The sequence below is a fragment of the Clytia hemisphaerica genome, unplaced genomic scaffold, assembly GCF_902728285.1.
Source record: "Clytia hemisphaerica strain Z4C2 unplaced genomic scaffold, Clytia hemisphaerica genome assembly, whole genome shotgun sequence".
NCBI lineage: Eukaryota > Metazoa > Cnidaria > Hydrozoa > Leptothecata > Clytiidae > Clytia > Clytia hemisphaerica.
This window is the reverse complement of record NW_027104530.1, coordinates 275,923-289,504: the sequence shown is the minus strand read 5'-3', so window position 1 is coordinate 289,504 and position 13,582 is coordinate 275,923. Positions and strand designations below refer to the sequence as shown.

Below are 13,582 nucleotides of genomic sequence, written 5' to 3'. Positions count from 1 at the left end.
AATACCAAGGTCCGATTCAAGCTTTGCAAGCTGATGAACCTTCGCCCCCATGCCTTGTGAGGGGAATTAGGCAGTAAGTCAAGGGTAGCTAACGGGGCGTTTAATTGTGTCAACACAGTAGCGAGAATAGCGTAAAACAGACCGATATCCCCCCGCAATTCTTGTTACTATTTAACTTGGTAAAAAACATCGCTAAAAAAAGCGAACAAAGTTTTCAAAACTTTTGCTGCAACGAGTAAGAAACTCTAACAAAAAGTTTTAGCTATTAAAACACAGACCATTGCTTAGACAAACCCTTTAAATTGGACGCTCAGCTTTTGAAAATCGATGCTCTATAACAATGGGCACGATCTCAAACAGACAACCTTCACTATGAAATGAAGACTTCGCCATCAGATCATGCCCACAAATATAGCTTTTGTTGATCAACCGACTGACTCAAGCATCGCATTCTACCAGAGTTTACGAATGTTCAATTGTGCAATAGATGACAAACGATTTTCTTGATGCATCTCTTAGACTTTTTGTGGAAACTCGTGAATTAATATGTTTGGATTACAAAAACGAAAATCGATAATATGCTCCACCATAACTTCTTAAATATAAGTTGGCTTGGCCTGATACTCAGTTTATTCTTAATTTGTTCTTAGTTATTTTTCAGCCAAAATTTACTTAAAATCATTCTTTCAACTGATCTCTGAATATACTGTTTGCGAATCAAATAAATCTAACGAAATAAGAATGAGAAAAGCATTCTGTTCTTTTGAAAATCGATAAGATAAGGAGAGGGTTGCTCAAATCACATTCTTCTAAATCTACCGATCGTTTGAAGGATAAAAATGTCAATGATGGGAAATTATTTTGAATGTTTCCTAATTAGTTTACAGTGTACTTGAAAAATTTATTGAGAATACCTTAACTACAGTAATTGTTGTGCTAGTTTTTGAATCTGCAAACACACCCCTGTCTCATAGACCCGTTTGGAACCCAGCCCCACTGGAAAATTTGGCAAAGATTTCGTCCCCGGTAAGAAAATACCCTGGAATTTCAGCCCAACTAGGAAATTGACCTTGATTTCATCCCCATTTGAGACTCAATGCTTAAAAATTTTATTCCAAAGTCATCTCCGCTGGATTTTTTAACGTTATCGTTGAATAGGATTTTTTATTGCCACTGAAGAAAAAAGTTCCACCGGGGCTGTGAGACAGGGGTGTGCAAACGTATGAAATATACCTTTCTTTAAATGTACCTCTTATTACCCAAGCAAACAAAGCCCAACAAATCCTCCTCTCGTTCCATCTACACCAAACGTCTTTTTTGTCTTTTTTTGTGTCTTTTGAGTTTTTTTTTTTCAATATTTGTTATATTTGACGTCAATTTTTTTAAGTGACGTTGGTATTCTAAGTGGCTGTTCATTATAGTGGCAGGCTTTCAGAGGGATGGGTTAGCCCACCTTACTTGTATCCCACCTGATTTGAGTGGTTTCCCACTCCAATATAAACGGGCCACAAGGCAATGATGTTGAAAATGTTATCGAAGACGTTACATTGCAACTTTTTTGGCGAATGAAGACAGTGAAAATAGATCACGTGACTTCAAAAAAAGATTTGATTCCATCCATCCATCCGGGCTGGCTAAACTCTCAAAGAAGAGTGGCTGTTTTAAATAACTTTTAAATGCGGGGCAAACTTTTTCTTGCTTGTGAAAGGTTGAAGATTCATCTTTAGCCCCTTCAGAGCTTAATGGCCTGCACGCCACTATATAAACAGCCCCTAAACTGGTTTAAAAATTTCCCAAAATATTTTTTGCAACACTCTGGGAATACGAATTCAATTTTTTTCTCAGTTTTCCTGTTACTCAATAACGACAAATATCGGTAAAAAACTTTGACCAGCGTACGCGGAAAGTCCTGGAATAATGCTCTAATTTTATATTTTTCACAATTTTTGATAATTTCTTTCCTTTTTCTTCAGTACGGACAGCCTGTGCTCGAATCAAGAAACCTATCACCTGTAAAATACGTGTTTATGAAAGTATCGAAAAGACTGTCGAATATGCAAAAAGATTGGAACGAGCGGGGGCTAAGGTAAGAAGTTTGGAGAGTCTGTAATAAATGTTGACATTTGGTGCTCATTCACAATAGTACAAGAGAAAAGCATGACCATTGATATCCCGCTGCATGTTTTACTTCCTAACTAGTTGAGAGAAAATAAATAAAAACTCTCGATGACGGAATTAATTTGTGGAACTTTCGAGATTTTACTCGCCAGATGGAAAGTACTACTATAGTTTTCTACTGAACTAACTATAGACATACAAACAGAATAGATATTTTTTGTGTAGTCTAGGATTTTTAGACATTCTTGCGATTACTTTCACGGAGTCCAGGCTATCTAAGAACTGAACGGAACATTTGAAAGAGCGGGCCTTTGTTTTAAGCGCTCGCACATTGACCATTCGGCTCCTTATTGATAGACCTAACGAGAAAGGGAACAGGTTTTGGCCGGAGATAAATAGTCCTACAGCTACGATCACTGTGCACATAACATAAACACGGTACACAGACCTGACCAGATCATATATACACACCCCTGTCTCAGTGCCCCGGTAGAACCTTTTCCCTCAGTGCGGATGAAAATTTCTATCGAAATCCCAATGGGGATAGAAAATTGTTTCCAGCTCAAAAATTCCAGTGGGGATGGTTTCGGAGTTCAATTTTTTTCCATTCAATTTTCAATGGGGATAGAATCACAGACCAATTTCCCAGTGGGGTTGAAAATGTAGGGTATTTTTTCCACCGGGGACGAATTTTTGGCCTATTTTTCCACCGGGATGGTGTTCCACCGGGTCTGTGACACGGGTGTATATACCTGCATTATGATAGCTAAAGAAGTACAGAATGCGCTATTACCTGAACATTCCTTTTTCTCAGATCATCACAGTTCACGGTCGACGTCGCGAACAACGAGGTCCGCTCACCGGTATTGCAAGTTGGGATCACATCAAAGCGGTCAAGGAGGCTGTTTCCGTGCCTGTATTTGCTAATGGAAACATCCAGTATTTGCGGGACGTCGAAAAATGTATAGAGTATACCAAAGTGGATGCTGTGATGAGTGCAGGTCGGTCTCCTTTCTCTCTTATTAGGTTTTTAACTATAAATACGCTCAACTGGCAGGAGGAATCATTACAACCTGGAAATCTAATGTTTGCAGGGATTTTTATTTATGTTTAGATAACTTTGTTTTGAAATGAAAGTCTCTAAAAAAAACAAAGGTAAAACATGGGGGCGTTATTGACTAAAAAGGAAATTGTTTGAAATTTTTTGATTTTTATCAATTTTACAGTCGGACCTGCAAGATACTGAAGTTGAGCCAGTGCGGTTAGCACGTTCGACAGTATTCACGTAGGTGTTAGAAGTAATTCCATCAGTTATATGAGGTTATTCAGACAATGTTTTTTTTTTCACTTTTTAGAGGGTGCATTATACAATCCCGCCATATTCACAGGGCGGCAACCGCCTGCATGGGAGATGGTGGATAAATACTTAGCATACTGCAATCAATATCCCACCAATTTGAGTTATGTGAGAGGACATTTATTTCGCATGTGGCAAAAGTGGTATGTTCAAAACTCTTTTTCTCTCGTTTGAAAAATTATTTCAGGGAGTAATTTTCGTAGATTTTGCAGTTTTCGGTTTAGCTCAACGCAGATAAAATGGTTTACCCCCCCTGATTACCTTACCCAAATATAGAAGTCGACGACTGAAAAAATATTTTTTTTTTAATCGATTATGAAAGTTCGTTCAACGAATCGAGAGTTTGCGAAATCCAAAAATAATACTGACCTATCTGACTTTCTCCAAAGCTAGTTACCCCTATCGATTTTCCTAATAAATGTTGAATTATTGATATTCTATTTACGATATATTGGCAACAAAATGCAGCCCAATTGAGTGGTGTTTCTAAATTTCTTGAGTAGTGACTCAAATTTCCAAACCACATGAAACACGAGCCAAACAAGATTTGAAATTGTTCCGTTTATTGAAAAGAAGCTATTTCAAATTTGACTTCAAATTCATTAATAAATCACATAGCTTGTTTGTTTTCATTACTATTTCTGTTACCATAGAAACATTTCAATGACATATTCAGTATTAAATTCTTTTTTGCGGCAAGTCTCTCTATCGATAATCAAAAATTTAAAATTTAAAATCTTAAAAATAATTTTGGGAGGCTCATATCCGTATGAGTACTCCTAATGGATACTGAGGAGTTGATTCACGAAAAGATGAAGAAATGTTATCATGTTTCTTTGTTTATCATTTTGCTGTTGATTACAAATACTTCACCTAACCAATATCACCTCATTACGTCTAATGGTCATCCTTCTAAAGACCCTTACTTCGCATTTTCATCCAAGTTCAAAGAACAATGTATAAGTGTCTGTGGTACCACTCGTAAATGCCATTCCTACACCATCAAGCAAACATCCATTAATCAATACGAATGTCAATTTTACGATAGCGCTACCATGCGTGAAGATCTGGTCAGGGTTTCTTATCGAATTCGCTACTTCATCAATGCCAGGGATTGTAAAGATTGGTACAGCATTGGAGCGAGGGCGTCAGGTGTTTACAAGGTGAACTGGATGGGGCGTTTTTTGAAAAATATCAGATGCAACATGGATATTGAGGGCGGAGCGTGGATTGTTTTCCAACGACGATATCAGCCTCGCCACTTAGATTTCCAACGTTCTTGGAATGATTACAAAGTAGGCTTTGGTGACCCACATCGAGAATTTTGGCTAGGAAACGATTTTATCCATGAAATGAGTGTCTCTGCGAAGCATGATTTTTTGGTGCACGCTGAAGCGTACACAGGCGACACCGCCATCTCAAGATACGGTGAATTTTACATCGATAACGAGAGTCAAGATTATACTCTTCATTTCAATGAAACTCTACTGACCGGGATAGAATCTTTGACGAGTCGACAAAACCTGAACGGAATGAAGTTCCATACACATGATCGAGATTACGGATCACCTTGTTTTCCAAACGGTCACGGTCCGTTCTGGTTTAATAGATGTGTGTGGCTTGATCCGAACCGGCCCGATTATCTCCGCTGGAGAACGTATGCCGGTAGTGATGTGATTCAAGAAATTCAATTGATGTTTAAAGCTACAGGTTCAAACTAAGGACAAATTAGAGACTTTCTGTACCGTATTGTTCTTCAGTCTCGGATGGATTTCATTACAAAAGTTAAAAAAAGAGGCTTTTCCGTCGTGAAGCAAAATTTGACGAAGCTTGGTGAATTTGTTGTTTGTTCTGCTAGCGTGAAAAACATCCAAGAAGTTTTTTTGATATTAAAGCCGAACTAAGCAAATTTAATTAATGCTTATTAAAGCTACGTGACCGAACCAAGAATAAATTGACAAGATTTCCACAGTAAACATGTTATAATGTAAATGATTTGATCGGAACAGTCAGTAACCAATGTTTCACAGTTTAATGCTGTTTTTCGTGAATATGTATGCATCTTGAAGCCATTGTAAACGATCACAAAAAATTGACTCTTAAACATCTTCTCTGGTAAGTTTATGTTATAATTTGAAGCCATTTTTGAAAGTTTAAAATTTAAAAACAGTTAAGCAAAATAATTTTAAACTTTGAAAAATAGCTTCAAATATAGCATAAACTTACCAGAGAGGATTGCCATCAAATACAACAAATTATACTGACTTTTAAAACTTGCGAGACAACGGATGAGTTCAGCTTTGGTAAAAACGGTCCCACAATAGGATTGTTACATGCAGTTTTTTGAAAGAAAACATACCTATTGTGTAATTAGGTAATGTATTATTTCATTTTCCTAAAATTATAATTTGAATTTTTTTATTTAATTTCATTAAGATATCACAGATACTGTCGACTGTTATGAACAGATATGATAAAATTGTTTTTTAAAAAGCACCTCACACAATATCACTTCTTTTGGCTGAATTCACGTTGGAAGGCTGCATGCAATCTATTGAAAAACTTTTCGCCTTACACATGAATAAAATAAAAGTCATTTTATATGTATTTTTTCATTCAACCTTCGTTTAATTGAAAGTCATGTAAAATAAAATCTACCGAAAATAAAGACTATTTGAGAATAAGGTAGCTTGATCCTCAAAGAACTAAGATTTTTCTTCGAATTAGATAAAGGTTCGAATTACCGAGTGTATTTTTGGATAACTTTTCAGGTGAGGGAACCAATGTTCGAATTACAGAAAGATTAATATAAGATTAACAGAGATTTGAATTAGAGAGAGATAAAGTTGACTGATCTTACAATTCTGTCCCACATCGATTAAGTTCTTCTTCTAAAGCAAAGTTTAAGATATTTATGTATAATATTGCAATATATTGCAAACAAAGACTGCAGGAATCTCGTCGGGACTTATCCATCGCTATTTAACCTCCCTTATAAAAGTAATCAATTGAGAACCTCTGTACCATGAAATCACGAAGGATCATTATAAATTTGTTCCAAACGTTTCGGCCTTATCTGAGAGGGTGGTTAGACTATATGCAAGTACCCTCATCATTTCTTAAGAGGTTGTTGAGCGTCAACAACAATTCATTGGTCCTATTAAGAATTGTTGTTGACGCTCAGTTATTCTAATTTTTTTGACATTTCAAATTTAGACGAGTAGTGTTGTAGCCGGTGTTTACTTCTTTGAACCTCAATTCCGTGATTCCAGGCCCATGAATATGCTTAAAATGTTCATATTTTCATTATTCTATACTATGAGTGCATCAATTTTCTTGTCAATTTTTGAGGGCTATAAGATAAAGTATCTTGTAAATTTTCACACTCAGGAAACTTAGATTAAAAAAGTTAAAAAAGAAAATTTTAACGTTTTCTAACACTTTGCTTTACTCTGCTTTCAGTTTGGATAATTTCCCAGAAATGCGACATCCGCTAGGTAAAGTAAAGAAATTCGATGATATGTGCAAAATATCGGATACGATCAAAGAAAAAGCCAAGGTGAGAGAGACAGATTATATATTTCTGATCGTCAAACCTCTTCGTCCAACTGTGACTGATTCAAATTTACCTTCGCGCTTATATTTGCTCTGAAGTAGATCCATCCTGTTTATAAATTTTGATATTTAATTGCCCTTTAAATTAAGAGCGACCCGATGACTCCCACTTCTTTAGCTGTCTTCCCAAAGGTAGGGAAGGATGCCACTCATTTCCTTTAATTTCTCCACTTACCCTTGTTTTTTCTCTTTAGTTGCTGAGCATGCTAGAGAAAGGCATTAAGGGCTCTGGTCATAGTGAAAAATCAATTTCAGAATTTGAAGATAAAACCTTATGTTTTCGCTTCTTTGACATGTTTCAGAACAAACTGCTTTTGAAAAAATGAATTTAAGTAATTACATCATGAGTAATTAAGGAATAAGAGTGGCATGGACCTTAATAAAACGTCATAACGACGCTATTCGTATACTTTTTCACACAAAAAGCCTAATCTCCTTGGGGAAATCATTTCATTGTTTCAAGCTTTTTTTAAGTTAATGACAAATAATTTTTTTATTTAGATTTTTTCGGAAAAATTTTCTATTTGGCTACATCCCAAGTTATAGCTGTTTTCGTACGGAAATTTAGTGGAGTTGCCAAAAATGAGGTTTTTTGGAGATTTTAAAGGAAAGATACTTCCACAAAAATTTTCCGAAATTATATTGTATTGTATTATATTATATTGCTCGAAACACCAAATGACATTTCATCTTTAAGACATGAAGACCATGAAAAAGCAGACATCCTGCAGAAACAATTCTGTAGTGTCTTCACAAAAGAACCCGAAGGAGAACTACCGGAATTCCAGTCCCGCACAGATCGCGTCATCAAAAGAATACCAATAACAAAAGATCTTGTTTACAAATCTATACTGAAACTTGATGACAACAAATCATTTGGTCCAGATGAAATGCATCCAAAAATGTTAAAAGAACTTGTAGATGATATCGCAGAACCCCTTGCACTTTTAATGATCGAATCGTTATCGACGGGAGTCCTACCGGAAGAATGGAAATTAGCATATGTAACTCCAATTTATAAGAGCAAAGGAGCACAAAATTTGGCTGTTAACTACCGACCTGTAAGTTTGACATCGATCGTTTGTAAGCTGATGGAAACAATTCTACGAGCGCACATTACACAGCATCTTGACGACCTGGAACTCCTTTCAAATAAACAATATGGTTTCATTAGCAAACGCTCGACAGTTACCCAACTGCTAACATTCATCGATAGATGCTGTGAAAGTACCTCAGAAGGAAAAGTGGTAGATTGTATCTATTTCGATTTTGCAAAGGCATTTGATACCGTGCCACACCGTCGATTGTGCAAAAAACTAATGGGATATGGATTCAAAGGACCTATACTTGATTGGATAAGAGCATTCCTTAACGGACGTAAACAACAGGTAAAAGTGAATCAGTCAAAATCAACAACAAATGATGTAGTAAGTGGAATACCACAGGGTAGTGTACTTGGGCCGCTACTTTTTTTCTATATATCAACGATCTTCCTGATAAAATCATCTCATCCATACTACTCTTTGCTGATGATACAAAGATATTTAAAGAAGTTGACTCCATTGATGACTCTCTTATCATACAAAAAGATATTGAGGAGCTGGAGAAATGGTCTAAAGACTGGTTGCTTCAGTTCCATCCAGACAGTGCCATGTACTTACAATCGGAAAGTTTACAAACATTAAACATGCACATCCATATACTCTAAATGGAAATCAACTGGAACATGTTTTCATAGAGAAAGATCTTGGTGTTGTTATTGATGCAGAGTTGAGTTTCGAGGAACATATCTCTAAGCAAGTCAACAAGGCCAATTCGATGCTTGGAGTTATTAACCGTGGCTTCCAAAACCTTAGCCCGCAGATTTTTCTTACTTTGTACTGTACTTTCGTTCGACCGCATCTTGAATATGCACAATCAGTCTGGTCCCCGAAACTAAGGAAACACGTCAACCTATTGGAAGGAGTGCAGAGACGTGCGACAAGGCTTGTCAAACTTTACAAAAATCTCTCTTATGAGGATAGACTACGAAGCTTACAATTACCAACACTAGAGTTTCGTAGAACTTTTGTGATATGGTGCAGGTCTATAAGCATCTTCACTTCTACGATAAAGCTACGATTCCAAAGAAAACTACCCATCGACCACGTCCGAATCGACAACACAAAGATGAACTCCAGCTGAACTTTGCAAGTGATGGATTCCGCGGCCCGCAAACAAAGTCGTTCTACTACAGAACCATCCCTACGTGGAATAAATTGCCGTCTGAGGTGGTAGCTGCTGTTTCCATAAAAGGCTTCAAAGAAAAGTTGAAAGAAGCATGGAAAAGCCATCCAAAGAAATCGTTACACGAAACTTGTAAATTGAGATCGGTTTAGAGGCCCACTGAGTGCCTACAACCTGTAATATTCATTTTAATAATAATAATATTTTTAGATACTAAATAGATACATCACCTGAACCAAAAAAATTCCAAAATGTTTGATTTTCACCGAGATTAGGGCTTTGAAAGGTGAAATACTCTTCTTCGAAAAACTCTTCGTTTTCTTCTTCATTTAATTTTTTCATTTCAATTTTTCGATTAAAATGCAGAAATTGCCATTTAAGTTGGTGTAAAATCGAAAAATGTCCAGAGCCCTTAAGTACCATTTTGTAAATCTTTACTTTGGCTTGGCTGGGGATCGAACCCACAACCTTGCCTATAATAGTTGGATGCTATACCTTCATGCTACAGCTGCTTATTTCAAAAACTATTTCAGTACAGTTTCCAAACCAGCTTTTGGATAATTTACCATACCCCATTCCCATTCATCAGAGTAATATTATATTCCATTTGTAGGCGATCGCGGACAAAGAAATAGAGGATGGCAAAGACAGTGAGGAGATCGGTCAACTTCCCTTTTGGAGATGTCAACCGTACGTTAGACCACCGTAAGTAGAAACTAGGTGTATGATGTTTTGTATGAAATGGTTTTCTATTTACTAGCCCTATATAATTTCAGGTGTTTGTCCTTTGTAGGTCGCACCACACCCACAGTTATTGTAAGCTAATATTTTCCAATACCCTGATGGAAGGTATAACCCCCAGGGGGCACTCATATGATCTGACCTACGTCATGTGCCGCGCTTAGGGTGGGCTTTTCAGCATCCCATAACGCACTATAAGGGTGTGCTTCTAAAAAGTTCTATTGTCTGATAATTACAGCTGACAAGAATAATTTTCTCAGTTTTCTTTGAAACAGAAAATTTCCCAAGCTTCTTCTTTCACGCAGATTTACAGCCGAGAAATATAGTGCACTATAAGGGTTGGGTAAATCAAGAGAAAATGCACTGAAAGGGTACCTTTTCAGCCATATTGAACTGCACTGTAAGGGTACGATTTTGAAAAGCAGATTTTGCACGGCACATACCGTCGTTTCGAAATCGAGTGCCCCCCCTCGGGTATAACAAAATGGTTTGAGTTTGAGATACTTTCGCTATTAGATTATTTCCATGCTCCTGAGCAAAACTTTCAAATGTTTTTGCCTAACTCTTTTTCCAAATCGAGAAATGACGATTTGAACTTTCCAAAAATATAAATAGTTAAACAGTTCTCGGGACAGTTCTAGATTCTACATTAGACATTTAAGTTTAAGTTTAATCCCATATCAACAAGAATTGGCTCGATGAAACAAAACTGTCCTGCTTGTCTTTTACAGGAAGCGAGGCCCTGGTTAACTTAAACCCGTTCTCCTTGCAGCTCCAAAGGGGTGATTTCCATTTTCTATTTTCTGGTTTTCGTTTGAGGGGTGTCAATCATTTCGTTTGAGCAACATATTTAGAAACTGTTGTTAAAATTTTGTATTCAGAATGTTAGGATGGTTTCAATTAACTAGCAAGTTATTTCAGGAGATGTGTCGTAAATTCCCAAAAAAATTGTGTCCTTAAATCCACAAAATTTTCGCTTCTCTACCTCACTTAGACCAAAAACAACATCGGGCGAGAAAAGACCACTCGAAGAGGGCGGTGAAGAAGTGAAAGCAAAAGCAAAAATAAAACCGCCCTCCAAACGAAAAGCTATACGTGAAAAACACCAACAGCACGGCAAAGGCTTATTCCCTAAAGGTACGTCAATTCTTTTTGACTTTTGATTTTTTTGCTTTTTTCGCTACTATGAAAAATATTTCGATGTCAAACATTCTTTAATCCGTACGCCTTTGTTTAGCTCGGTGTTTTTCTCTGCTTTCTTTCTTTATGAGAGCTCAAAATAGAAGATTTCATTAAAAACGGCTTAGAATCTAGAACCATATACATCTGATTGATGTCCTGACGACATTTCATAGAATTGGTAAAGTCAATCGAAACGTTTTGATGTCAGTGGCCCAATTTCCCATGAGAGGAATGATAGTCTACCTGATGTTTCGTATTCCCGGTCGGGCTGAACTGCCCTTGTGAATAAGCCTGAAATATTTCGATTGGACCAACTAATACCCGAAAACGAGGGCTAGAGTTCAGGCCTCCCACTGCAAAATCCATGAGACAGTCGGGCGAAATTCCGTTATCCAAGCCTTCCCGATGTTGAGAAATCTTCCCGACCTTCAGAGATATAGTGCGTCGAATGAAAATTTCTAAATCGTGCAAGTACAAGAGATAAGTTTGTAAGGATCAAGTATTCTTTCCTTGCTTCATAGTTCCAAAAGACAAATGGCCGCTATGCGTGACTTGCAAGAACAACCCCTGGGTAAGTTAAATATGTTTTGACATTTTTTCATTTGAAACACACAACTCTGTGGGCCTAGTGCATCGCACCTGGGGTGTGTCCGAAATAATCTTGACGCGAGAGGGTCGAGATATGATATATTCAAACTAAATGAAGAAAGAAAAACGAAAATTCATAAATATTTGACAAGACAAAATTTGATCCTAATTAGAGAAAATTTGACTAATTGACTGATAAACGGAAATGATTAAACTGAGATAAATATGAGAAAAATGAATGACAAACTAACAGAAAATTCTAGAACTTAAATCCTAACTTAACTTAACCTAAAAATGTATAAAACAGAAAAATGCCAAAAAGAAAGAGAAAAACGAGGCCAAACAGAGAAGACCAGAGGCCAGACAAAAACCTAACCTAAGCCTATGAAAAAGAACAAATGAAAACAGCAGAAAAACTCACCAGCTGGCCACGAGTGAGATGCTGACCAGAAAGGTAGTGAGAACTAAAGGCGAGTAATCACTACAACAAGAAACTGGATACAAGATACTTTGCCATACGAAAACGATAAATTTCCACTGAATTTCTTGAGGAAGTCAACTCATGTCAAAAACAACCTTCTCCAATCAAATCAAAATTAGAATGAATTCAGAAGTCCCAAGCGTGAAAGAATCGGAGATAGTATGGCATAAAATAATTGCCTAATAATTAAAATTAATTATCCTAGTATAAAGAAAACGTAGAGAAAATGTCATTTGGGAATATGCTATATACAAACAAAGGAAATTAATATACGAAGGAGCGTCAAATTAAAAAGCTGATGGAAATTTTATATTGTCTGTTATAAGAACAGTTCGTAAGATTACAAACTCTTTATCTGTACCAGTCCGGGTACACAATATTCTCAAAATCATCAATAATTCCACCTGTCAATTAGTAGTTCGAATTATTTGCAGGTCTCATTCGTGTATTTACAAAATTTACAGAAATTTATTTGGGATCTTAGAAACAAATTCAACTTTTTTTCTATTTTCTATAGATACTGATGATAATGCAAATTAAGATTTTATTGTTTTCATATCGTCACCTGATTTATTGGCATTTTACAGACCGAGGGCTAGTTTAATTTTAATGTATCATCACAAAACGAACCATGATTTGAAAATGCCATGAACTATACTATTGTTTCAATTTTTTTAATTGTCGTATTACATCAATCTTCAGGTAGGTCCATTCAGCATGTAGCTTGTTTTTACACCTTTCGTCTAAATTGGTCCTACTTTACTGTCTAGGTTGCCATTACGTTTGTAATGGAGATATGCATTGGCTTGGGGAATTAATTTTCAATCGCATGCAATTATTTAATCTTGTTATTTTACAGGGCAAGAAATGTGAACACAATTTATGTAAAGCTTGTTGTAAAGATATGACCGCTATCAAAGTACTCGATTGTTCAGGTACGTTTTCATTTTTTTGTTTACTTCATACTGGTTTATTGTAGTTTCTAGACGATCTATTCAAGAGGGAAATGGATCTAAAAATCAGGGTTTTACTCCGCCAAATGACAAAACATAGTATAGCTCCAGTGGAGTTGAGATTCTAAACTGGCAGATCTTTAGCAATGTAATGCTGTTATGACCATCGGTTGGCGAATGAAACTTCTAGACCAGTGATTTCATTTAAACATGTTGCCGTTCGCTGAGCCTTAAAAAACAACTTGAAAACTTATAACTAGCGTCTTTGTTGTTTATTTGGGCTCTACTCCACTCGCCTTTATTTTAGATATTATTAATAAA

At 36.4% G+C, this 13,582-nt stretch overlaps 1 protein-coding gene across 1 annotated transcript in view; it reads left to right on the top strand.

Annotated features, from left to right (window-relative positions):
• LOC136822327 (tRNA-dihydrouridine(16/17) synthase [NAD(P)(+)]-like) overlaps nucleotides 1-13,582 on the top strand; it is a 40,233-nt gene that overhangs the window by 25,870 nt on the left and 781 nt on the right. Inside the window, exons 4-11 of the mRNA XM_067078568.1 lie at nucleotides 1,974-2,086; nucleotides 2,933-3,119; nucleotides 3,474-3,618; nucleotides 6,938-7,034; nucleotides 9,930-10,021; nucleotides 11,052-11,194; nucleotides 11,761-11,810; nucleotides 13,168-13,243. Coding sequence (XP_066934669.1) covers nucleotides 1,974-2,086; nucleotides 2,933-3,119; nucleotides 3,474-3,618; nucleotides 6,938-7,034; nucleotides 9,930-10,021; nucleotides 11,052-11,194; nucleotides 11,761-11,810; nucleotides 13,168-13,243 — 903 coding nt within the window. The remainder of the gene's footprint in view (nucleotides 1-1,973; nucleotides 2,087-2,932; nucleotides 3,120-3,473; nucleotides 3,619-6,937; nucleotides 7,035-9,929; nucleotides 10,022-11,051; nucleotides 11,195-11,760; nucleotides 11,811-13,167; nucleotides 13,244-13,582) is intronic.